The following is a 27,155-nucleotide window of genomic DNA, read 5'->3' on the forward strand; positions in this document are numbered from 1 at the left end:
TTGGGAGATGCCGGAGAAAGAGCGTAAAGTCAAGATTGACAAACGATTCCGAGCTATGTTTCATGACAAGAAGTTTAAGCTGAAATACACAGTGGATAAAAGAGGTCGCCCTGTTAACTATACTTCCACAGAGAACCTCAGGAAGTTTTATGCCTTGTCAGAATCTGACTCTGATGTTTCAGAAAGTGATGGTAAAGAACACACTGAAAAGAAGAAAAAGAAAAAGAAAGCTAAAGGTAAAGGAGAAGCAGATTCTGCAAAACTTTCTGCTCATGATGTCCCAAGGGAGGAGAGGAAAATAACCAAACAAGGGAAGGAGCAAACGTGTGAAGCAGAGACAAAAGTAGGTGACCTTAAAAAGAAAGGACAAAAAATTAAATCTAAGTTCAACGTGAAAGAGGACTCAAAGGAAACTGCAGCAGAAGTTGATCACAAAAGCCTTGTACACAAAGGGGAAAACAAGCAAGGAGATGTGTCAGGAGGAAGATTGATCTCAAATCAAAGCAAGCAAAAGTCTTCACAAGCAAGTGGTGCTAAGTCAGTTAAAGCTCCCAGGAGGGACCATTCCCTAGGAGGGAAAATCAAAGAATCCGGTTAGTCGTTCAAGTAGCAAGTAAATTTCAGCTGTGTTTACTTGGATGTTGTTGCTTTTGTTTTATGTGTGAAAAATCTTTTGCGCTTCTAGTCACAAAATAGCTGACTGACTCGGTTTCAGCATTGCTGAAGGATTGGATTTGCTCAGCTCTTTATGGAAAAATCAGTGCTGATTCTTCAGTAAGATTGTGAACATCCTTGTGCTTTTAATTGCTGGAGCTGAAATTGTTGGTTCGTTAGACAAGTGAAATGTGTAATACCATATAAGCTGCTGTATTTATCAAACTGAATAGCAAATGCATGATCTGGTGCCATGAAGGCTTCAGCACATCACAGCTTGTTGACTGAAGTTGTGAGGGTGGCAGCATCAAGCCATTAATACTAGAGAGCATTGGACAGAACAGGTGACTTGAAGGTGAACTCTCTTTATGTTGCTTCTGCATGTGCAGTGCCTACATTAATGAAGTCTGATTTCTGCATGTTAATTCTATACATACAAATAGAATAGCAGAATATTTTGTTAAGAGTTGAGATTGATAATACAATTGTGGACCTAAAGAGTAATTAAATTAGATTAGACCAGACAAACTGAGGAATCAATACTGATGTTTTATGTTATTTCATTTCCCTGATGTAATTTGTTGCTGCATCATTTACCTTTCAGGGGTCCTGTAAATAAGTATGAAGAAAACCTGAAGTTTTCCTTTTTGTAAAGGATGCTATGTAATTTCAACATAAATATAGGCATCTAATCTTTATGTTTCTATGCTCAGACACCTCTGATCAAAGTGTAAAACGTAAAAGCCAATTAGAGGAAGAAAGTTCTGGAAATGAGGATGCAGAACTGGAAGAAGAGGAGTTGGAAGATGAGGGGGAATCAGGTGAGGAAGAGGAGCCAGAGGATGATGAGGAAACAGGCGAAGAAGACAGTGATTCAGAAGATGATGAAGAAAGTGATAGTGGGCCTGATCTAGCTAGAGGCATAGGGAACATTGAAACAAGCTCAGAGGATGATGAGGATTTAAACGACCTGTTTCCTAAGGAGCCAGAGATCGAGCACTCGTGGCGCGAGCTGGATAAAGATGCCCCTCGCACAGATGAGGTAACAATGCTTTGCATGTGAAAAGCTGCTACATGGCAAACTCAGTTATGAGTTCATTGTAGACCTTCATCTGTGAAACAGTTTGTAGAAGTATTTTTAATAAAGGTTTTTTTCGTGTTTTAGTTACGGAATGCAAGTGATGATGAATTGTCTGAGAATGAGAGACTGGCAGTTTTCACTGATGTCTCCCCTGCCCTCTCAGAAGAGACTTAACTGTAGATAAACTGTCTCTAAGTGAAAGGGCAAACAGAATTGAGCTTTTCAGGAATTCCGGGATTCAAACAGTGCTGTTCTTGGTCACTACTGATTTTCCGCTTTTTTTGTATTGAGTTATTTAACTCACGCTTTGAGAAATCAAGGCATCATTGACACTGAAGTAGGGCTTCAAAACTAGCAGAATTAGTGTGTAAGAAATCATAGTTCTCTAGTGCTGTCACAATACCTTGATACTAGTTGCTATTGTGACTAATAATATATGATGATAACAAAATCCCAAGTGCTGATGTTGTCACTGCAGTCCTAAATCTGTGATTGGTGCAGTCCATTCTGCAGTGCTTCACTATTTATGTCCTTTAATTTTTTCAGCTGTTTATTGCTGACTTTGGCTTTTACCACTGATTGCTGCTAGAGAATTGTGTATTCTGCACAGCACTTAGGAATTAAACTACTAACTTTATGTCCTTTTTTTTTTTTCAGATCACAAGTAGATTGGCAGTTTGTAATATGGATTGGGATAGGTTGAAGGCTAAAGATTTGCTGGCTCTATTTAATTCTTTCATACCTAAAGGAGGAACAGTGTTTTCTGTTAAGGTAAGACATTTCTAAGAGGACTGCTGGCTTTCACTGTTTAAAAAAGGTAGACTTTAAAACAAGAAAAAACTTAGATTGTTCTGTGGAGAACTAAAAAACATGATAACATGATAAATGAGAAACTGCTGCAATTTAACCTGCTCTGTTACAAATAAAAGTCCACAGTGGAATGAACAAAGTCAGGATTTCTGTTGTTTTTCATCTGTCTCAAAATATACTACTTCCTAGCAGGCAGTTTGGTTATTCTACTGTATTTTCTATACATTAAAATTAGGAGGGTATTAAAGTTTATGGAATTGATCCCTTTACTGGTTTTAGATAAAACGTTTAAGGTCTAAAAGCCTGGTGAGATTTTTTCTTAGTTGCTGCAGTTAAAAACTTAGTTTTGTGTAATTGTATTTGCAGATTTATCCTTCAGAGTTTGGGAAAGAGAGACTGAAAGAGGAAGAACAAAAAGGACCCGTGGAACTGTTCGACCTTCCAGAGAATACCACAGAGAATGATGGGTATTCACTTAACCTTCAAATGAGAGATATAATATGTCTAATTCTCAGTGAAAATCCCAATCAACTCCTGTTTGCAAAAGTTCATATGTGGAAGTTCTCTGTAGGCATCTTAAATTTTTAGTTTTTTTCAAGGATTGTTTTACAAGTGGTCCTAGTTCATTATTAATGAATCTATCTTAAATGCATTGTGATGCAACTTGAGAAGATTTGCCTGTTGGTAAGGGAGTTCCAAATTTTTATGTTGTAACTCATTGGAATAGTAAATGGAACGACTGTGTGGAGATCTTAACAAAGCATTTCTCCTCTACCAATTGCCATTTGTGCAGTAAACTCCCTTTGGTGCTTACTGGCAAAATTCTTATCTGTGAATCCCCAGGGACCTTAACTTATGCCAAGAATTCCCAGACTGAGATTTCTTGACTACCACCAGGAGCAGCCTTGGCTTACCAGGCTGAGCTCCTCAGGCCTTACGCTTGTCCAGGCTTCTTCAGGCATGTCTTTTTTTGCTATATTTTTTAAACTTGTGTTCTGCTTGAAAGTCTTTTCTGTGTGGAACTTGAGAGGTTTTGCTTTTATATTTTTTCCAGAATTTCCAGATGTTTGGCAGCCAGACTGGGGCCATATTTGTATAATACATCCTGCTGTACTGCCCTGTGTTTAAAAAATCTGAAAGCTTCTAACATAAGGGCAGATCCTTTTGAAGAAAGTTTCTGTTGCATTAGGGAAGTGTATGATGGACTTGGTTCTGAATTCAGCTTCACTGCGTGCACCAAAGTGCATCCTGCAGTGTTAGATGTACTGCTCAATGGGCTCTAGAGCATCTGGAATACAGCAAACAGAAATCCAGGTGTCGCAGAGGTACCTCAGTGATACCTGTGCCTGTGCCCTGCAATTCATGGGACAGGACCTCAGCCCTGCATCTCTCTCCTGCATCCTTCCACCGTTTCATCCGGAGCCAGGGTAGTTGCAGACAGCTTTAAGGAACTGTTAAATGTCACTTTGTGTGGCCTGCAGAGAGGCACACAAACATGCAGCTCTGTCCCTGTGCAGGGACTCTTGACAGTGCCCATGAGAAGCAGAGTCATATTTAGATTGTACACTTAATAAAACTGTGTGAATTAAGTCATTGAGCAAAATCAAATAGGCACTGGTGGAACTTTGTGCTCTTTAACATCTAATTTTATCTTAAGGGTAGGAGAGTGCTTCGTGCACGTTTTTAATGAGTTGAATTTAAATATTTTGGAAATGAAAAGTTGTCAAAGCCAGCTCACCTGACTGTGGTGTTTCCTCCTCTTTTTCAGGATTTATAGGGAAAAACTGCGGGAATATCAGTTTAAGCGGCTGAAGTACTTCTATGCAGTTGTAGAATGTGATTCTCCTGAAACAGCCAATAAAATTTATGAGGAATGTGATGGACTGGAATTTGAAAGCAGCTGTTCTTTCATAGACCTGAGGTAACTCCACTGGTGACATTTTTACACGTTGGCCAGGGAGGGAGCATTAAAACCAATTTAAAATAATATGGAGTAAACTATATTTTTTTATTCTGTAACCAAAACAAGATATGAAGATAAATTGGGCATCCTGTGAGTTGTTAGGCTTCCCTTTGTTTCTTTTTGTTTGTTTTTTGACCATTTTTATTGGAATATGGGCAGTTTGAGAGGCTCTCTGCATAGAGAGATTACTTTGAGAAAAGCCAGATAAAATGTTCTGCTTGGCATCTTCAGCCTTTTGGTACAATTAAGTACAGTGATAGGATTTAGAAAACAAGTACTTGCTTTTTTCTTTTCCCTCTTCCTTCCCCAAGTGGCTCTTTTTCAGGATTGATCACCACAGGGCAGGAATATTGCTGCTGTTGACATGAAGCTGCAATAGAGATGTTAGACCCTATGAATGAGCTGGAAGCTCTAATATTTCAAAAGTCACGTTTGGGGAAGAAAGGATTTTGAAATTATGGTTTGCTTCATTGTTAGTATTTCCTTCTGTTGCAAAAAAGCCTTTCCATCTGAGCAGAAAAGTTATTAAATCATAAAAGGTTTTGACAGAAGCCCTGTTGGTCTGCTGGGGCCTGTGTTATGGGCACTCTTGGAAGTCAGTGAAAGTTAAGTTGTTTGCTTTGGATCATTTTCTAGAGGAACTTAGTTCATTTGCTTTGAACCTTTTTTGGAGATGATCTTTGCCAAGAGAACATGTAACTTTTCATCATTTTAAACACAGAGAGATAATGCTCTACAACAGACACAGCTGTTTAAAATTCTCCAATGATTTTCCTAATCTTTTGCTTTGTTATATTTTAATGTTGAATAGTATTTGTCAGATGACATTTGCAATGATTTAAAAGAAAATCATAATTAATTTCTCAAGTATTGTACGAAGGTTTTTGGTTTTTTAACTGAGTCCTTCAATTGTTACTCATGACTTTGGTCTTTTTAACATTTGTTTCCTTGCTAATTGTAATTTTAAGTATGTACCAGACTTTCCTAAAAGGTTTTGAATATTTTTATTTTTCAGTTTCCACATTCTATTTTGTTCACTTTTTTCTTTTGAATTTTTAATATGAAGATTTCTGAAAGGATGATTCTTAAAGCAAACAAAACCACCCTAAATCCCACCCCTGCCCCTGATTATACCAAACTGAAAATTGTTCAATTTAATTCCCCAACAGGGTGTTGTCACCCCTTGAAAACCTGTGGAATAGCTCTGCAGAAGCCAAGCAGTTAATCTTACACATGTGGAGTACTTGTCCATTTCTTTTGTTCCCTTTTCAGGCTTTTACCCACTTCTTATTTTAGCAAATTTTTCTGTGCTGATGCACCATAGTCATGAAAGGCTTAGACTGTTTATACTATGAAAATTCCCAGTGTATTTGAAGAATAACATGTTTTATTTGCCTTTAAGATTTATTCCAGATAATGTTACATTTGATGATAAGCCAAAAGATGTCGCCTCAGAAGTCAATGTAGCTGCTTATAAGCCAAAGTACTTCACATCTGCTGCTATGGGAACATCAAAGGTATCTCTTACAATGTTTTTGTAATGTTTTTCTAATTTGTCTGGTTTTGCTGTCAGCTTATAAATTCTATATGTAGTAGTGGGGAGTAGATTCCTGATGATCTTCAGCATTTCAAAATAAAGACATCAAACATGCTAAAAGATTTAAGCATGTTACAGACCCATGAGTTTCAACCCTGGTTTGAATTTTAACAGAGATTCAGGTTCTCTGTTACAAATTAAATACTGTGTTTTGATCTCATGATATCTCTATTACAAGTTGCACATGAAATTATTTTAAATTTCCAGTTAAATCTTTTAATTTGCCTAAAATGGCTGTTTGTGTGTAAATCAATAAGAGCCTTTCTGGTGGTACTGCTAGGCTTAAACTGTTGCTTCCCCTCCTTGCAGCTATTCATTCCTACTCTGGCTTACTGACAGCCTAAACTTCTATCTGGCTGTGAAATGAACCGGATTGGGAAGTGATTAGTTAAGGAATAAGTACTTCCTGCTGGATGATTTTTCACTCAGATCTGGTCATGTTCCAGTTGAGGTTTGCAGTTGTGCACTTTCACTGTCCCCATTGCAATCTGTACACGATTCCAGGAGTGAGTTGCTGCTAGAAGAGGAAAAGAGGAGTTGGTGGCTGCTTCAGCACCACTATCTTCTGCCACAGATGCCAATTTGACATACAGAGGTTTCATGTGTGACCTGCTGTCACAGAAGCCTTCAGTGCATGAGGAGAGTTCTTCAGTCATTTGTGTAGCTCAAACTCTTTGAAACTCACTGTAGAACAAATTCCACAAAGGTGTAATTACATTTATTCCCGTAAATGGTTATTATAGCTAATTGCCAGCAATGTTATCAACAACTGGTTTACATTGCTTCCTGAATGGAAGGTATCAAATAATTTTCCCTAGAAAGACAGAGTTACAGTGTTCAGTTTTAGTGTTGCAGCTCCTACAAGTGGCATTCTTGTTTTTAAGGTAGATATCACATGGGACGAGACAGACCACGAACGAGTCACGTCACTGAGCAGAACTTTTAACAAAGAGGAGCTTCTTGACATGGATTTTCAAGCTTACTTGGCTTCATCTAGTGAAGAAGAGGAAGAACAGCAGCAAGGTACTTTGTTAGTAAATGTCCACAAGTCATTAGCTGCAGTGTTTTGAGCACAAGTTATTTAAATATGTAAATTCCTTACCTTTAGAAAATGCTTTGAATGTCATCTTTTACAGGGACAATATTCTGTTTGCTGTATAAAAGCAGATTCTGCTGTGAAAATAGCCTGCTTTTCCTCCAGAGCCAAACACCTCCAAAGCTGGCATAGACTTGTATTTTGTGTGTGTGACCTAAAGGTGGAGGGAAATCAGTGGGAGAATGTTGGCAGGTTTTGTTCACTCTTTTTAATTAGGAAATAATTGGCTTGATGACAGAACATTGACAGATGCTAAAATTGTTTTGAAAGATTCTTAAGTTAGGCCTTTCAACATGGAAACTGTAGAGTTCTTTAAATTCACTGGACCTTGACATTGTTTTTGTCTTTATTTCTTTTTTTTTGTTTGTTTGAGTTAAGTACAGTTTTCCAGTGTTCTTTATGTATGATAAGCAAACACACATATAAGTTTTTAAAATGGTATCTCTAAAGCCACCATTGAAATTCATTATGCAAACCTGATTCTGATTGTCCAAATAAACAATATCACTAGTATGACCCCAAAATTATGACATTACTTTTGCAGGCAAAGTGCATTAGTTGAGTTAGGAGTTAGAGCTCACTTAGAAGATTGTTAGTGAGAGTTTGACTTAAGTATTGTCACCCTAGTTTTAAAACAGCTTTCTGGTTTTCGTTTCTCTACTGCAGAATCTCTTTACGTGGTGTAATCAATGTTTGATTAAGCCAAGTATAATGATTAGAATTTGAGGGATTTCAGGTAGCAAGATCACAAGATCTAAGCCATGGAATATTTTCTTTATTGTTGATATGATAAATATGTTAAAGTTGCTTTTCAGCATACGTTTGAATTATTTATGTATAGAATGTGGTAGCTATTCATTCAGTGCTGAATGAATGAAGATGTCTTGCTTTTCTGTAAAGCCTGAGTAACACTGATCAAAAATTACCAAATGGTAGGTGGTTGGGAGTGATCCTAATGGCTGAGCCCCTGAACAGAATCATGGAATGGTTTGGGTTAGAAGGGACCTTAAAGACCATCTAGCTCCAACCTCCCTGCCATGGACAGGGACACCTTCCACTAGACTGCAATAGCTGCTTTGTGAATAGAAGCTTGCACCTTTGAGTGTAAAGCAACTTTCTTCCTTTTTTCTTTTCTCCTCCTACGCCTGTCTTCCTCTTTTTTTAGGCTACCTGGACATCTCTTTGTCAATTTTGGCCATATCTACTTTAATCTCTTCATTTCTGAGATAAAATTATAGAACCATAGAACTGCAAGTGCTTCCTTTTCAGAGGAAAAGTCCTAGTTTGAAATGCAAAGTTGTTAATGACTAAATGAACAGGAACATGTTTCAAGTGCTTTCTGATTCACTTCTTAAGAATACAGAGAGAATTTCATCCGACTTTGTAAGGCACTTGAATCTTCTGTGTATGGTGCACCAACATGTAAACTCCTGATTTAACTTACTTGTTTTCACTCTTAAAATTCATCCTGCTCTTAGTAATATATATATAGCCTAAATTACAAGACAAATGAAATTTCATTAAGGTCTTTCAAACAGATGTTGAAGTTGATTTATACCACATCAAAACAAGTTGTTGCAATCAGAGATGAGCTTGGAGCATGCAAAAGAACATGACAGATTTTTCTGGTTAGAGAGTTGGGAAATCTGGCTGCAACCTCAGCTTGGCAATATCTTGGCAGGATTAATGTGCATTTGTTTCTCATCTTACATCAAAATGCACTTACAAACTGCACCATGAGCTTTAGTTTCTCTTGTGATGCTTAGTGTAGTATGTAAATGGGAGCAGGAGGTACAGAGGAAAGAATTTCCATCTCCTGTCACGTACAAGACTACCAAGATGTTAAAGAATCTCATCTGTGATAAGGCAGTGATGAAAGCAAATATCTGTGTGAGCAACTCTTCAGAAATCGTAAAAAGTAAAATTCCATTGCTGGAAAGGAAAAAACGTTGACCTTAAGTAATCTCATCTTACATCAATAAATTTTGAACCTGGAAATGTCTAGATTCTAATGATGTTTTGAAAAGTCAGTTATTAATGGAGGAATTACATTGTCATGTCATTAATGTGTTCCTGACGTTTTATCCGTTCAGTTGTGTGATACAAAACAGGATTCCATCTGTCAGGATTCCATCCAGCAGAATTATGTGGCACTGTGCACAAATAGGAAAAATCAATGTCAGCTGCTTGACTGGAAATGTGGGAGTGTGATAAGGAGGGGAAAAAATGTCCTGGACTTTTATTCATATTTTTTAAACGTATTAAAATATTTTATTTATAAACAGGTTTTTTGTTGGCATGTTCTAATATGTTTTTTTATGGAATTTTTCAACTTAAGAGATGTGCATCATGAATGTTAGTATTGCTATTATACAACAGTTTTGTAATGTCGAGTGTTGCAGTGACCTGGAATATTGTGGTTCATAGCACATCCTTTACATTGCTTCTGAATTTTCTGTTACTTGGGTGCATTCATTCCAGTTAGGAAGTGTTTGTGGCATTCATCAAATCCAGCCCATAACTGCTGTGTCGTCCTGAGCACCAGTGAGTTAGTGTATGGCAATTTAAATGTGCTTCAAATTAAGCATTATGGGGTTTATGCCTAAACTTTTCGTCCTGCTTTTTTTTCCATTTTTTATCTTTTCCAGAGCAATATCTTTTCTGCTGTTCTGCTTGGCACATAAATACTGGAACAGACTATATGACAAAATACTTCTATAGGTATATTTTTAGTTAGCTCATCTTGTTGGTATAGTCATAGAACCGTCCTGAGATGGAAGGGACCCATGAGGCTCAGTGAGTCCAAGTCCTGACTCCACACAGGGCAACCTACCTGCGTACCCTAGGTTGTCCAAACACTTCTTGAACACCAACAGGATTGTAGGGAACTCTCTGTAGATCCCTGCTCTCCAGGAATTGGCGCGGGAATCAGCCTCTCCTGTGGTATTGGGCTTCCAACAGAAGATTCTGCAAAACCAGCACATCTTTTGTTTTGTGCTGCTGCACCAATGCCAGAGGTGTACAACTGCAGAGAAAGGAAATGTGTATGTTGGGAGGGAGGAGTTTCTATTCAATAATGCTGCTAAATCTGATTTGTAGTGCTTAATGTTAAATGAAATCAGACCATTTATTATATCTCTTCGCAATTCTGACATCTATTTGGTGCAATAACTGTGACTACATATATAAATTTAAATGCATGTTTAGCATTTTGTCAGGTACAGCCTTCCTCTCTGTCTTAAAAATGAGCAGTGTTCATGTGTGTTTGTATTTGCTAGAACTATTATGGAAGCCTAGAGGTGGAAGGTAACAGAAGCAGAACATGCAGTTATTTAATGTTGTCTCTGGACATTATTTTCTGGAGTATAGAGCTGTTTTATTTTTATTTCTGTGTATCTCATGCATTGTAGGTGGTTGGGTGTTTTTTCTGTCTATCTGAATTTGAGTAACTACTCTGGATACACCTGAGATGTTTCCTGCATTTTTATGATATGGCCATCAGCATCCAAATTAGTAGCTGAACTTTCCACTGTGCTATTACATCACAAGGGGGAATTTTATCTTTTCATCTTTAAAAGAAATTCAGCTTTGCAGCAAACCTCTTGTCAAATGTTGTATCTGCTGTAATTTTCCTACACTTGAGTTTCTAAGTCCGAGTTCAAAAAAGAAAAGGAATAATCTAGTCAGCTATTGCAAGATAATCTTCTTAATCTAAGAATACAACCTCTTCATAACCCTATGATTGCAGGAACATGTTCTCAGCTAACTCAGCTGCCAATCACCAATTCAATATAATGAACCTCTGCATTTGGTTATATTTTTGATTAATTTCAGCTTTTGAAAGCAAACACCACTCACACAAATTGTTATATTGGAATGTTTCTGACCAGCCTCAGGATTTTAACTTTCTTCTTTTTAAATCTTTTAGCACTTCTGTACCACTTTCCTTTGAAAACATTAAGCATATACTTGTACTTTATACTTGAAATCTCATCAGCTTTTGCCTTTTTCTCCTTCCCAGGTTGGTTGTGTTTCTCTTGCAGTACAGCTGCTAATGCACCAGAACTTCTTGTTTTGTTTGTGTTTTGTTCAAAAAGCCTTTGAACAAGCTGTTGGCAGAGAGCATTACTGCCTTAATAGCCATCTGAAAGTGGTTCCTGATGTTGTGCAATACAGTGTGATACTTGAAAGCTACTGACAAGGTTATTTGAACTCTGAACAAACTTGGAGAACGTACTCAGCTCACTTTCCTTTCTTGCAGCTGCTGTCAAATGTGCTTTATTTGCTTACAGAGTGAAAAGGTCTTATGGCTCCTTTGAAGGCAATGTTGAACATTTGTTTTAAAACCATTACTTTGACAAAAGAAATGCATGTTTTATCTAAATGAGAAAGAATGACAATATGCATTGCCACTTAAATTTCTCCCAGCAAAACCAGTGATGAATACAAACCAGTAGCCCCTGACTTATCCAGGTTCAAGGGAGCTTTTCTTAGCTTAAGGATCTCCTCAGTTCCCATCCAGTGTAGCTTCTTGTTTCACAGGACATCAGAAAGAAGAAACAACAAAATTATTTATTTTTCTTTTCATCTTCAAAACATAGTTGCCTTTTGGTTTCAGCCTAAGCAGATGCTTTCCTCTCAGATCTCAGCTTCTGAGGAGGAAAGTGGAACAGCAGCTGCAGCTAACTGTCCCCATGCGCCATGTGAAAGGAGCCGGTGGGGAATGAGCCTGGCCTGGCAGAACAGAGAGCTTTGGCTGGAACTTAGGAAAGAAAGAAGGGTTGCTGACCTTTGGAAGAAGGGGCAGACAACTCAGGGGGACTACAAGGATGTCATGAGGTTATGGTCTGTGGGGCCAGATGAGATCCACCCAAGGGTACTGAGGGAGCTGGTAGATGTGCTCTCTTTGCCACTTTCCATCATTTTTCAAGAGTCCTGCATAACCAGGGAGGCCCCGTTTGCCTGGGAATTAGCAAATGTGATGCCCACCTACAGTAAGGGCTGGAAAGAGGATCCAGGGAAGTACAGGCCTGTCAGCCTGACCTCAGTGCCAGGGAAGGTCATGGAACAGGTCATCTTGTGCGCAGTTTTACAGCACGAACTGGACAACCAGTAGATCAGGCCCAGTCAGCATAGGTTTGTGAAAGGCAAGTCCTGCTTGACTAACCTAATCTCCTTTTATGACAGGGAGTCATAGTGTCCCTTCTTAGTGGAGGAGGGAAAGGCTATGGATATTGGAACAGGCTGCCCAGGGGAGTGGTTGAGTCACCATCTCTGAAGGTATTTAAAAGACATGTAGATGTGGCACCTGGGGACATGGTGGCCTTTGCAGTGTTAGTTAATGGTTGGACTTGAGGGTCTTTTCCAACCAAAATGATTCTGTGATACTAGGAACAGTAGAGATTTATGCTTCCAGCCAACAACCAGCTTCTTGCAGTGATGGGATGTGAAAGAGAACAGTGTCACACTTGAGTTTTGGCTGAAGACCAGAGGTCACGCCATGATCTGTTCTTCTAGACACCAGTTATGCTGTCCGTGCAATTCAGTACTGCAGGAATCACAGCTTTACTGCTAAACCAGAGAAAACCAGAAAAGGAGTCTGTCTCAAACCTAGTTTTCTACAGTTCCAGGAGCTGCAGTATCTTTAAAGCCTGTTCTCTCTGAAATATTAGATTAAAGCTTATTGTAAGTCATACTTATGTTGTGCTTTCCTAAAAAAAGGAAGAAAAAACCTACTTTCCATCTTGTTTCATTTGTTAATTCAGCAGGTCTCTGAAGATTAAGGCATTGAATGATTTTCTCTGTTACAGAATCTTGCAAGGTTTGTTTGTTAAAATGTAGCATACTGTTTTCAAAATGCTTTGCATCCCTATTCTTTGAGATTTTAGGTACTATTCTGGTGTGAGGGACTCTGAAACTAGTAATTTAAATTACAGTCAAGGATGCTGTGTCCGGTCAGTGACTTCATTTGGTGCATAAATTTTCTTTTATCTTTTCAGATACTATTTTTACTTCATTTAAGGAGTTTCCTCAATGTTAACTTCAGTTGATCACTGTCTGAGGCTCTCTGTGATAGCTTTACTCTCTCTTTCCAGACAGTGATGCAGCTAATGAAATGGAAGAGGACAAACCCAGGAAACTCCAAAAAGATGATGAAGAGCAAATTGCCAAGTACAGAGAACTTTTGCAAAGTATCCAAGAAAAAGAGAAAAAACAGGAAGAAAAGGATATAGGAATGGAGATTAAATGGGTTCCAGGTAAGTGTTAGGTTTTTTGTTTCTTGCCTTGGAGGATAGAGCATAATGGTTTGGAAATTCTGCTTGCATCGTGCTAAAGGTTTGGGGGAACAGAGAAGGGAGAAGTCTGGCCTTGCAGTGAGACTGCTCTGGGAGAAAGCAAGCCACCAGGAAGAAAAATTGTGGTTAGTGATATCCTGATTGTCATCTGGAAATGAAAAAGGTACCTTTTTTACGGTAAAGGTGAATTTGAGAGGTAACTTCACCATATAGCATCCCAGCAGAACTTATCCTGAGTTCCAAAAACCAGTGTCTAGTTCTTGTTTTACTTTATTGTGGTGTATTAAGGCACAGACTCTTGCTCCACACTTTATGACAAAAAGACATTCAGACTAAATACTTTCCTAAGGTCTAATGAGGCAGTTTAACAGCTCACTACATCCACTAAAGGAAAGGTTTTCCCTGAGACATCTCCTCCTTGGTCCTGGCCCAGAGCACATTCTGAATGCCAGTACCAGCCGTGGCACTTGGTAGATCTCTTTATAAGCTTAATTTAGTTTGCTAAAATGACAGAACTACTCTGGAAAAGAAGAAGAAATCATGATCTTTTACACTGAGTTAGCATGTCAGAAAGGCACGGGAGGCTGTTCAGAGGGTTGAATGATGCTGCCCAAAACTAGGGAAGCATGGCATTGCCTTTTAGGGAGCAGCAAGGTATTGGCTCAGCTGGTGTAGGACTGCAGGCAATGAAAGGACACAGCCTGATCTGTTACTGTAAATACTCACACCAGAGACATACCAGGATCCAGCCACTTCACTGCTGGTGGGTTAATTCCAGATAGGTATGCATGTCTAATTATATGATTTACACTAATATTATTCTGAATTCATTCAGGTGACTTGAATACAAATGCTCACTTTTTAAATACTCTGGCCTGTAGTGATTCACTGAAATACACTGAACTGAAAGGAATCGTTTTATTCCTATTTCTTTATAAGATCTGTATTTATAAGGATATGCTGGCCTTAAAAATAGCTGTGTGATGTCAATAGTGCTTATATAATTCAATGATTTCTGGCATGAATTCTCCCCAGAGCTTTCAGAAACAGCATGTATCATGCGCAACAGGACAAGTGCTTGCTGATACAGCGTCATACTCCAGCTGTCCACGGTGTGTCAGTACTTGCATTTGTGATGTTACTCTCTTGGTAGTTAATTCATCCTGTCACTGAACATTCAAGGCCAAAGAGTTTTCATACTGTAGCTGTTAGAATGTTTTTACAAAGATTGTTGTTGCCATCTTTCAGGTTGAAAGTGGGAACCACAGTCAATCCATTTGCTGCATTGTGTTTATATAAATTTGCATTTTTATGTATTTTCTTGTTATTTAAAGCTACCGTGGGTTGTGTTGGTTTGGAAAACACATTGGAGTTGTGGGTTTTTTTGTTATACATTTTGTCTTCTGAAGAATCTCACAAATTGTATGAAAGAAGTCCTGTAAATTAAAAAAAAGTCAAAGCAACATAGTGTGGTGACATAGTCAGGAATCTAGAGCAAACTTCATTGCAGGAGATGGAAAATTGTTGTAAGGAAACTCTCTTTAGTCTTTCTTGCACAGGGAGAGCAAGTTTTCCAAAGGCTCTCCCTCTTAACACCGTGCCTTGCATGTTGAAAATAAATTATATTCACATTTAGTAGAAATTAACTGTAGTAGAGATGGAATCCAGTTCCCTAACACATGGGCTCCCTGTTTCTTTGCAATAAAACTTGACTTTAGAAAATTTAATTTGTTCCATACTCCATCTAGTCTAATCCCTTCCTTACTGCACCTTCTTGTGGGGCTCCTGGGGCTTTTGCTATATCCTCATCTCTTTTGAGGGAGGGATGGTAAAAAAACCCAAACAAACCCCCCTATCCTGATCAGTTTGACTGACTTTGTCTAAATTCAGCTGGATGTCTCTGCACTGGGTCAGGTTTGTTGATGTAATATTGAGTTGACTGTGATGTGTGCACAGTGACACTGTAGTTTGTCATGTCTGATGTTGATGTAGCAACTATGATTTTGCAGTATATGTTAATGTTTCCTCATTTCTTACCCTGATAAAATTAGAGGGTTATGAAAGAGCAGGGGTTCTGGAAATCATACAAGTGCTCACGTCCCTTTGCTGGTCAGACTGTTCACCTCCATGAGATCAGCCAGTGCCACTTCTGGCTCTTAGCCCCGGCAATATGTTTATGACCAGAACACAAGTCCTAAAAGTGAAGATAAGAGTCTTAACTTTGCTTTTGTGTCAAAAGTTCAGCCATTACTAATTTCAGGCAGCATTTGAAGAGGAGGTCCTGTGCACCTGAAAGGGATACTTCTTTAGATATATATATACTTGCTAACAAAAGCATTAGTGCTATCCTGAGGCTAGTCAACACATGCTGAACAGTAGTTCATAACTCTGGCAATATATAGGCAGTCGAGGCTGTGCTTTCTTATGGGAGGTACATTAGTTATTATGTTATTTTTTCTTGGACAAATGTGCCTATTTAAATTCCAAAACAATTTAATTATGTGCAGTTGGAACATTCTGGCCATTCAAAAATGGTTTTTGTTGTACTCTCTTAAGACTTCTTAATTTTTTTCAGAGCTAGTTTATGTCTGTTGAAATATTTTTATCATCAAGCTCTGCCTTAATGTGCTTGACTTATTGCAAAATCTTTTTCCTGCCCAAATTTTTAATACACAGAAGAATTACAACAGTTAAATCTAGGAAGTTTTTCAATGGAAAGGCAGAGATTTGAATTAATTTAAAAATTTGAGCTTCAGCACAGATATTTACACATGGTTATAGAAAGCATACTTTGTGAATGATTCAGTTATTCTTGAATCATAATAGTTTTAAATAAACCACGGTGCCAGCAAAAATAAATTAAGATGTAGTTCCAACTCTCTTTGGTCTGTTTCTTCTAGGCACAAAATGAGTGTTATATTTAAGCACTCATCTGTTTTCTTAATCATATCTGATTTAAGCAACAATTACTATGAGTCCTTAGCCAGCTCCCAAAGCTCTCTTGAGAAAGTGAAGGGGGAGAAGACCACAACTGCATTTCTTGGTGATATTCAGCCAGTCTTTCATACAGGTTTTGGTGGGGAGTTTTATTGGACTTTAAAATTCTTCCTTTGGGAAGAATGGGACGCAAATATTTAGCTAGGCTTAAAGGAAAATTTCAAATTTGTTTTCCTCGGAAGTAGAATAGAAAGCACTCTGTGAAGTGCATAGAAAAGCCCAACTGTATGTTGTTACAGATTATAAAGAGCTCAGAAATGCTCATATGGAATATATCTCTCCATCTGGATCATTGCTCAGTGTGTCCTGACTGCAGCAGCCTCAGCTCCTGCAGCACAGGGCAGCATGTGCTCAGCTGCAGATGTGGACAGCACTGCAGTTCTTCACACCTGACAGCTGCTCGCTGTGCTGGGATTCATCAGGCAGTTGTACTGTCTTGGGAAAAGTCTGTTAACTTGACATATTTTACCTTTGAGAGTGACAAATTCTAATGTTATCAAAATATTTCTGCCTGGCATTCCTTTTAGCTACCTGCAACAAGGTGTTTCTTTTCTGGTGAGACATTACATGCAACATGAACTTGCTCATTTAGTTTCCTGAGAACAGAGATGGATCTTTTTAGCTTGTAATAACTGTGACAGTTGCAGGCTGTTAAGCTTCCATGAGTTGTCCAAACTTACGTGTCTAGAGAAGTAAAAATTCTGGCCTGCTGTCCCACCAGTGTGAGCAGCAGTGTATTTCGGGTTGTTGTAGCATTTATCACATATGTAATCCTTTAGCTCAAGTATGATACAGTTATATGCTAGTACAGATGATCTCTTCCTTCTCTTTTCTTGCCCTTGTTTGTGAAGGTTAATAAAACTAGTGTGATTGATTTATTCTAAAAAAAATTGGTATTGATAAAGGTATAAATTAGCCCTTTCTATGGCCAGCTAATAATTCTATGTGAAGTAGACAATTCCTTTCCCCTTCTGCAATCAAAACCCTTCTGACCACTTAAACACACTCTGATTCTTGGGAAGTGGTCTGGACAGTAGTTTCTAAGCCATTCTAATCTGTGGAGAAACTCTAATGCCTTTCATGAGACTGCCAAATACCACAAGAAAGGGCTGTATTTTCCTCCAAGTCCTTCAATGCCAGATGGATCAAATGATTCCATTTTCCAGGCAAATAAATCAGAAATATTGTAACCTCCTTGGAGATTTCGGATCTCTCTTTTTCTGGAGAAGTGACATATATTTTTTAATTCAGTATTTCAGAGGGAATCTGCAAGGTTGCTACCTGACCAGTAATTTTTTCCATAAAAGTACTGCAATATAGTATCCAAAGTAATAGTAGTTCAGTTTCTGGGAAAGTGATGGACTCTGTTTTCACTGACTTTGGAGACGAAGAGGTATACAGTTGGAGATCACTAAATATTTGTTATTGTTATATGAGAGGGTTTCTTAATTGCATGTTTTTAGTGAACTTATACAATATCCTCCCTTTATTGTGGCTCTGATTTGTTTGCTGGTTTAGTCCCCAATTTCTGTGGCTGTAACAGTTTGCCACTTACTGTTCATTCTGGCATCTCTCCAGGGCAGTAGAGGGATCCTTTATCTTGTTTTTGCTCTACTCTTCTCTTCCTATGTTTCTTTGGTTTAATGATTTTAGGCCTTGTCCACACTTCATATTTCAGACATGTTGTAACCAGCTCTCCAGCCTTGGAATTAATTTTTGGATTGTCAACAAGCACAAGGACAGGGATTGGTGTTGGCAGTTTTTCAGGCAAATGTTCTGCCTGCTCTTCTTGGGATGGGTAGAACTGTCTGTGAAAGCTGCCTGTTCTTCCCACTAGGAGCTCTGGTTTTACTTCCTCCATGATGATGAGAGCTGGAAGGAATGACAAGGAGCAGGCAAACTGAGAAGCCTGGGAGAGAAAATGGGGTCTGGACTAGGACATCTGGAGAGGTCCAAGTGATTTCTGAGCAATAAAACTGGTCTGAGGGGTGGGAGAGTAAGATGTGGACAGGTGAAGACTGGACTGGAGTGGTAAGAAGGGGATGCTGAAGAGAGACCATTTAGAACAAGTAGAACTGGGGAAGAGATGGCAAATACCAGACTCTGAGGGTGAAGCAGAAACAGGATTCCTCCGAACTCCCAAGATATTTGAGTCATTTTATAAGCGAGGATGTTACCTATGGGATATCTGACTCATTTATTACAGAAGTTTTTTAAAAAAAAAAGGTAGTGAATGAAGGAATTGTGGGTGGGAGCAAAATACTTCATTGTTCAGGCTGTTACCTCCTGCCAGGGAAGTGGATTCAGTTTCTGCCACTGAATTCTGCTCCATCATCAGTTAATCTGTTTACACAGCGAAATGTTGTTTTTGCAAGTGCCCATCTTGTGAGCACGTGGCTGAAGGTGTGTGAGCTGCATCTGAAATCAGTGTCTGTCCTCATAATGTGCGAGTCCTGTGTGATGTAATGACTGTCACAAAAGCATTCCTGAAGTGTATTGAATTTTTCACCAAAAATTGAATTTTTTTTTTATTGCTTCTTTGTGAGGCTGGGGTATTTCAAGCAGTCTGTGCCCTTAATATCTGTTTCTTGTTAACAAATACTTTAAAAGACAGAGGAATATGTTTAACTTAGCATTGAATCTGTATGATCTGACTGTAGATTTACTGTCATACCAGGTATGTACTGTTTTTTCATTTCAGATAGATTCCTGTTGTTAAAGCAGGCTGGTACTAAGTTGCCCTAAAAGGGTAGATGGCTTGAACATGTCAAGTTTAACTTAAAGCATGGCATGTTATGACATTAGTACATAATGCATGACATTTATGTTTTTTCTGTGCTTTCTAGGTGCAGATTTATTTTTACTTTAAACTTAATCAAATATTAGCTTATTGTTCTTGTTTTCCATGATGAATGAAAAATACACTGGTCAGCAGAGATGCTGCAACATTGTCACAGGATTAGCAACTTAACTTTCAGAATCTTGACTGATGGTAGTGTGGTACATTAAATCTGAGAGCTCTGTGTATGTCTGTCATTATTTTTATTGTGTTACTCATTCCTTAAAAGTGGCATCTGTAGACTGCACAGTCTAATGTCTGGAGAGGAGACCTTTCTGAGGAACAGCAAGAATGTTGGAATCAGACATCACACAGCAAGCTCTTCTCCTGACTCTTGCACAGTCTTTACTGAAGGAATGTTTTATGTGGAAAAACACATCCTGTAAAGTGATCTTCTTTCTAAAGATGTTGTTTTAAGCACTATTTATGTTGTTTTCACAGACTTGTTAAAGACAACCTAGATTATCCTTTTACAAAGGAGAAAACAGTTGATTTTAAAAGAGCAAGATCAAATTCTTCAGATAATTTCTTTAACTTTGCCTGTTTTTTTCCCCCCTAGGTCTCAAAGAAACTGCTGAAGAAATGGTCAAAAACAGGCTGGAAGGAAAGGACAACCTAACTCCATGGCAAAAATATCTAGAGAAGAAGAAAGAAAAAAGAATTCTTAAAAAAAAGAGAAAGGTAATGTTTGTGTTGGCTGCTTGGGTGGGAGTTGTTGTTTGTTTGTTTTCTTAGGTTGATGTTATTGTTTGGCTTGGATAAAGTAAATTAAAAACTGTGTAGATTCCAGTGCTGTTTTCAGGTTAGAATGTGCAGTGGTCACTCATGTGAGAGGCCTAAGAGCACCTCATCAAACTTATCGAGCAAAAGGATATTCAGGATACTATTGACCATCTGCTTACACAGATCTTCATTTATCTACTTCTATTGCATTAAAGATAAATTAGTCATAATAAAAGTTGGCTTTGATTTGCATTTTTAATGCATTAGGAAGGGTCTCCTTGCTACTGTGTGCATATCAGTTCACAGTTGTTACAATAATGATAATGGTAATTTTGGAAATTTTGGGGCTCAAATAATACAGACTTGTTTGCCAAAGCTGTAACAGCAAAGAATTGACAGCCATGAAGAATATTCAAACACCAAATTGCAAGAGCAAATTTGGTAAACAGTTTTGTGTATGAAGACCAAAATGGCCCTATAGTATTATGAAAATTGGTTGCTTCATCTTCTCACATGTTAACGGAGAAGTCTGATAAATTAAGTCAAGGGGCAAAGTGTATGACACAATGCTTCCAGTAATAAAATTTCTTCCTTTGAATCCAAACTCAGGCTTTTTGAAATTTGTACCACAACATGAAGCTCATGGCTCAAGGTTTTCCCCAAGCAGAGCTCTTGTGGAACATAAAGTGAGGACATAGTGCTATGATCCTGTAATATGTCAGGCTGGTTAGCTGGTGCATCACAGTTTGTGGATACACCTCATAAAAACTTTAAATGTGTGAAATTGTTATTTTGCCTTTACTAACAATTTTTAGTTTATTCTAGTTTTATGATGTTCATCATACAGTATTTCAGTTTCCATCTTCATAGCTACTACCAGAAAGAGCATCTAATTCCAGTGAAACTTTAGTAGTTTATATGTTGATGGAAATAATGTTTGTGCTTTGTTGCAGGCTACTGCTGAGCAAGAACAGAGTGAAGATGAACTTCCACCTGATGTTGATCTCAATGACCCTTATTTTGCTGAAGAATTCGAGAAAACAGGTGGGTCACAACAGGTGACTTCTGGAATAAATCTGCCCTTTCTTTAAATGCTGAGCATTCCAAACAAAGTCAGCCTGGAGTAAATGCAGAGATAGAATGTTCAGAATTAAATGAAGTAGGTGTCGTTCGCCTAAAATTTTAGGTGCTGTTCTTGTAAAATAATGCCTGTTGTGCTTTGTGCAATGGTAAGGAATGTCCTCTTAGCTTTCACCAGAGGCCAATAGTTAGCCAGTTTCTGGGAATGGCTGTTAAAAACAACCTCTCCCCTAAATATTGCAGACAAAAGAACTCCATTGCCTTTGAAGTCTGTGTCCTTTTCATGTAGGAAGAGCCAGATATATATTAGTCCTTTTCTCATACTCATGTCTGATGTTTCAATGTGCTATGTGAAATATCTGAAAAAATGTTTTCTTGTGTGTTATGTCAGAAGTTCTTTGTGGCATGGAGATGCTCAACAGAGAATGGTCATATCTGCACATTCTTAAACCTTCTTGTTTATAATATGGAGAATAGACTTTGATGTTCATGGAGTCTTTGAGGATCGTGAAATGGACATAAAGGTTAAGAAAGTGAAACTTTTGTCTGCAAGATTACTGATAATCTACTGAAATACAGGAGAAAAACAGTATGTGGTTAGCCCTGGAGATGTTTCAAAGGGAGAGTACAGTGGTTGGCTGCAAGTATGTTGACATTTTAAAGGTAATTACATGGCACAACTTTGGCTTTCACCAAGTTTACCCAGAACAGCCTCTGTCTCATAGCTGGGGTTGCTTTTGAGCACAGATGGCTTATCCAGTGAGGGCAAAAAGGGTTACAGTCATCTTTGAACTCTGCAGTAACTCTGCCAACTTTGTATCTAGGGCACATGCAGCAATAACTTGAGTGATTCCCCTGAAAGATTGTATGTTTGCAGACTCAGGTGGACCAGCACAGAAACTGAGGATGCAGTAGTGCTGTTAGGGTTTTGCCGCAGTGTATTTGCTCCTGTGCTGTTGGCTGTAACATCCATGGGTCTTGTATAGGTTACTTTTGAAACTGAAGAGAAGCAAGAGTGTAAGGAGTTGTTAGACAAAGGGCCTAACAACTTTGAGTGCTGTGAAAGGAAAACTGGAAATTAGGGGAAGTCTACTCAAGCACATATTCCTCAGCTATGTTTTTGTTCCTGTTTGTAAAGCAGGCAGTGATTCTTACACTGTGATGCTTCATCTTGGGAGAGGCAAAGTAGAGTGAATTCTTCACACCTGCTGTGCCCAAAATGTGACTGTGCAGAATGCATGTGTGTGCACATCAGCACTCCTGAAACTCATGGCAGTGCTTGCTTTGCACAGAGTTTTCATATGGCTTTTGCTGCATATGTATGAGTCCTTGATGTTGCATTTCAGAAGCAGATTCTAGTTTGATATTGTAAAAAAAAAATAATTTGTCACTTTCATTTTACATTGATGCAGTTACTGTTTCCAAAAGCATTGTAAAACTTGGATTCAGATTGGCCAATTTCAGTCTTACTGAATCTGTTTCTGTGCGGTCTCAGAAAGGGTTCATGGGAGACAGAATGACTCTTGTACCCTAAAGTGTTGGAAAATTAATAGCTGAATTTCTTATTAACTTGAGAGCAGTGTTCTGCTTTTGGAGCACACTGAATAGTTTCAGAACACATTGGTATATTAAACATAGTTTCTGCTGACCCTTCTTTGAAGAAAAGGTCTTCACACGTTATTGTAACTTCTATAGGTTCCAAACCATTTGATGCCTTCTCATGATCCAATTTATGGCATATATATGTAGGAACTGATGGCTTTTTAATGCTGGAAGCTGGGACAGGGGGCATGTCTTCCAGAATATATGTGAGAAGAAGGACTGTGGCAGGAGTATGTTAAAAAGACAGAAAATGATGCATTTGTGAATTTTGAAACCAAACCTTTTTCAGTATGATGCAAAATTTTGAGTGCTGAGAGTGATTTTAGGTCCTAAGCTGGTTTTATTAGCTGCACAGTGTTGTAGTAAGAAGTAAATGTTTTATTCATTTATTTATGTTCATGGCAAAGAGCTCAGTTTGATCCTAGCTCCTGGTTCAGCCCCATCTGCAGCAACAGAAACCTTCAAAGCCAACAAAGATAAGGTGTGTTCACTGCTGTGATTCTCCATGTAGTGAAAGATGAGGCAAGGTACCTTAAGGGGCCTTTCTTTGGGGGATGTGTGCAAAGGTGAAGAGATTTACTGATTTAACTTCTCATACAATTGTCTGCAGTTTGTATCTCTGTGCCCTGTTTCCTTGTCCATAGTAAACTATGGCTAAAGCCACTTCTGGGAAGGTAGAAAAGGTATCGTAGTTGTTACATAGTCTTACAGAAGACAGTTATTTCTTCTTTCTACACATTATTTTGTAGGTTAGGTAATAATATTACATCTGAATCTGATTCTTCCTGCACATTTTCTGGAGCTGCTAAATCAACAGTTTAGCTTCTGAGCTGATGACATTGTGCATCTGGATAGTTTATTTTTTGGTGGTGGTGCTTTGTTTCTTCTGGAAATCCATTTCCAGCTTGGAATTCATGTAGAAATAATCGAGAATAGTCAAGGGAGAAGAAAATCTTCTTCAAGAAATATGTCCTGTTCCACAGCATCCTTAGTGATATAATTTGATATGTTTCTGGCATGTCTGTATTTCTAGTCTGAGTGCAAACCTGTCTTAACAAAATGAAGCCAAGTATCTTCCTTAAGAGTACCCCCAGTGGACTGCAGTAGATTGCCTGGGAATGTAATTCCAAGCTCAAAGGTCAGAGGATGTGGTTCAGGTCAGGAAACCTGCTTTCCTTGCTCCTTCTTGATCAACATCTACAGGCATTCCAAAGAGAATAATTTGATTTTGTAGGATTTATAAACAGGTCTGTTTGCATTAAAAGTTACGTTTGACTAAGGTTTTATGCTGTTACTATTCATTATGTCTGTCTAATCAGCACTGTGTATCTAAATTCTAAGTGAGTAGGAGAGCTTCATCAGAAGAATATTGTCTGAAACAGTAAATCATATTACAATTTCCATGGTAAAATGCCCTGGGAGTGATGTCATGTGTCTGCCTGCACTGTTGTGATACTTCTCTTTACTACTTCTTGAAAAATACAGTAAAATCATTTTTACTAACTGTTTTTTTAGTTGCTTATACCATTTCAGTGTTACTGCCTCCTTAAATTGAAAAAATAGCATATTTTGATTACTTTAAATCTGCTTGTTTTTCCTTAACTTTTTGGCCTTTTTGCACGTCTGACATTTAAGTGTTGACTGCAGGAATCCGAGATACATTTAGCCGTAGGTAAATTATGCCCTCATGCACAAACTTGTATAAACGTGTTCATGTCCTGTATTTGCACTTAGGTTTAAAGAAGAAGCCAGAATCAGTTGAAAGTACCTCAGAAGATGAAGATGAAGTTGAAAAACAGAAGGTAAAGTGGTTTAAAATGTTAAGAGCTACACGTTGCATTGCCTAAATTCTGCAAATATTTTGTAGGTGTTTGTGAGTGGAACTGCAGAATTCCATAGGATTGCAACAGAATAAAGCTGTATCATTTTAATAGCGAGAACTTCTGGAACAAAAACTACCCAAGAAGAAATTTGTGTTGGGCAGTGCTGAATATCAGCATGTATGAAACATTTGTGTGCTCAAGCCTTGTCCTGTAGATTTGTAACCTTGAAGATTGAGTTGTTTGCTTTTCATTCTTGCTCAGAACAAGTCAACTAAATTACTTAAATCCAGATATTTTAATTTTTGTTTGCTATATAAATATAAGTTTTACATTTCATCCATTAGTGATTTCTAAGCTATGGTATACAATTTTCAGATCAGATTATTAGTATGTTTGAAAGTTGATTGTGGGTATTTGCATTTATTTTATATCTAATAAAAAAGGAAATCAACTTGTATTTAAATACTACACATCAAAATGTTAAAAGAATGTTGTTACAGATGAATTAATATGTCCCTGACAACCCTATTTCAACTTACTTATATAAATGTAGACTCAGACAGGCCTTATTAACAAGATGCTATACTATGTTTTTCATAGAAAACTTAATTTCATTGTGTACATGGACTTTGTTATTTTGTAACAGGCTGAAATGGCCCTGCTGATGATGGATGATGAGGATGACACCAGGAAACACTTTAATTATAAAAAGATTGTAGAACAACAGAATTTGAGCAAGAAGAAAAAGAAACTTCTTATGAAAAAGAAAGAATTATTAGAAGATGACTTCCAGGTAATGGTGTACTCTTGATTTTGTGGCTGGTGCAGTTCCAGGAATGACAACAATCTCATGAGCTGTGACTTCGTGAGCAGCTCATGTTTTACTGGGTTTAAAAGCTTTGCAATCATGGGACAAGGTTACCTAAAATAAATGATATTTTTTTCCTTCAGGTAAATGTGGATGACACAAGATTCCAAGCCATGTTTACTTCTCCCTTGTTTAATTTGGATCCTTCAGATCCAAATTTCAAGAAGACAAAAGCAGTAGAAAAGATCTTGGAAGAGAAAGCTCGCCGAAGAGAAGAAAAAGAGCAAGTTCCTAAGGAGGCAAACAAGGGCCAGGAGACCAAGATGACAAAGAAAGGAGAAGCTGCTAAGAAATCCATAGATCCTTCCTTATCAATGCTAATAAAGTCTGTCAAAAATAAAACTGAAGAGTTTCAGGCAAGAAAAAAGCAGAAATTCAAATAACTGAACTTTGTTTTTACTCAGATTTTACTTTATTCTCATCTCTTCTAACTGGAGACATCTATTAAAGTTCCAGCAGCCTCTGGCAATTCCTGTCCACCCAAAATGTCCTGAAAAGTCATTTATGGTGGTGAGTTTTAATGTAATTAGAGTAATAATCACTCTGTTCCTCTGCCTATTGTTGGAAAACCACACCTTGAAAACATGTAAGTAAGGAATTGGTGGTTTTGGGGTGGTTAGTTTTGTATCATGTCATCTCTTAAAAATAAGAGAAGCGCTGAAGATAGCCATAATTATGGGCGTGTTTGTAAATGATAAAAACACTTCTGCAGAGGTTTATTGCTGAGACTAAGTGATCTTAAAGTTTTTAATTCTATGGAAGTCTGTAAACATAGTTCTGTTGATAAAGAAGTAATATGATAAATTGAAGAAATTTTGTATACAAGTTCTTTGTGTATTTTTAAATGGTTCCATATGTGCTTTATTAATTTCTCCTTTAAATACTTGAAGACTTACAGGATAATAGAATTAATTAATGGAAATACTGCCACTCAGAAGTGTTTCATTAATATATATTGAAAATAAATGGTTTAAATTGGCCCAAAGGAGTTTCGGGTGCTAGCTGTTTCTTCTTCTGTGTCTAAATGAAATGATGTCAGACTTAAACTTCTTCCTATTGCTATTACATTTCCATGAATACAGTTATACAAAGTTGTCCAGGATTGCAGGTGTTAAAAAAAGCAAAGAAAAAATCAAAGGCAGATGTAGATGATAAAAATTCAGAAACCATGTTGTTTGGCCATGTAACAAGGAGCTGAAAGGTAATTTGCAATTTTAATGAAGTATTGTTAATTTCTAAGATGTTCTACTTAACTAAAGAATTCTGTTAAAACACGGGCTGAAACTATAGGTGATCAAAACTAGTGTTTATATGTACATTCAACTCAGTATGTAAAGGATATTACAGGGTTGGATTTTAGCACATGACAGGAGGGATAGCTAACTGCCAAAGGATTTAAGGAACATACTATGGAAATACAGGTGGAGATGGATTTTACAAGAGTGCTTTGTAGAGATGTGCCTGAGGAATACTTGCAGACCTTGAACATTTTAAATGTAATTGCTCTTCATAAACATTTGAACATCTTCAAACTCATTTTTGGTTTAATACTGGCTCCACAGAGAGTCTCCCATAACTTTAATTATTTCTATGGAAAACAAATTTGGTGGAAGATGAAAGGCAAAAGCTACACTGCCTCTTGAAACCTCTAAACCTGACAAGTTCTACCAAGCACTTCTATATTATCAGTGTTCTTCTTTTCGTCTCAGTGGTTTTATTATTTTAC

At 37.8% G+C, this 27,155-nt stretch overlaps 1 protein-coding gene across 1 annotated transcript in view; it reads left to right on the top strand.

The window, feature by feature from the left end:
• Nucleotides 1-25,821, top strand: part of ESF1 (ESF1, nucleolar pre-rRNA processing protein, homolog (S. cerevisiae)) — a 26,191-nt gene extending 370 nt beyond the window's left edge. The window contains 13 exon segments of the mRNA XM_009069562.1: nucleotides 1-593; nucleotides 1,368-1,696; nucleotides 2,393-2,506; nucleotides 2,912-3,012; nucleotides 4,314-4,466; nucleotides 5,911-6,025; nucleotides 6,990-7,128; nucleotides 13,297-13,458; nucleotides 19,893-20,014; nucleotides 21,010-21,100; nucleotides 24,473-24,540; nucleotides 25,208-25,354; nucleotides 25,513-25,821. The exon segment at nucleotides 1-593 is cut by the window's left edge and continues 27 nt beyond it. Coding sequence (XP_009067810.1) covers nucleotides 1-593; nucleotides 1,368-1,696; nucleotides 2,393-2,506; nucleotides 2,912-3,012; nucleotides 4,314-4,466; nucleotides 5,911-6,025; nucleotides 6,990-7,128; nucleotides 13,297-13,458; nucleotides 19,893-20,014; nucleotides 21,010-21,100; nucleotides 24,473-24,540; nucleotides 25,208-25,354; nucleotides 25,513-25,812 — 2,434 coding nt within the window. The 3' untranslated portion in view covers nucleotides 25,813-25,821.
• Nucleotides 25,822-27,155: the final 1,334 nt, after the last annotated feature.

The sequence above is a fragment of the Acanthisitta chloris genome, unplaced genomic scaffold (assembly GCF_000695815.1).
Source record: "Acanthisitta chloris isolate BGI_N310 unplaced genomic scaffold, ASM69581v1 scaffold9262, whole genome shotgun sequence".
In the NCBI taxonomy this organism is placed as follows: Eukaryota; Metazoa; Chordata; class Aves; order Passeriformes; family Acanthisittidae; genus Acanthisitta; species Acanthisitta chloris.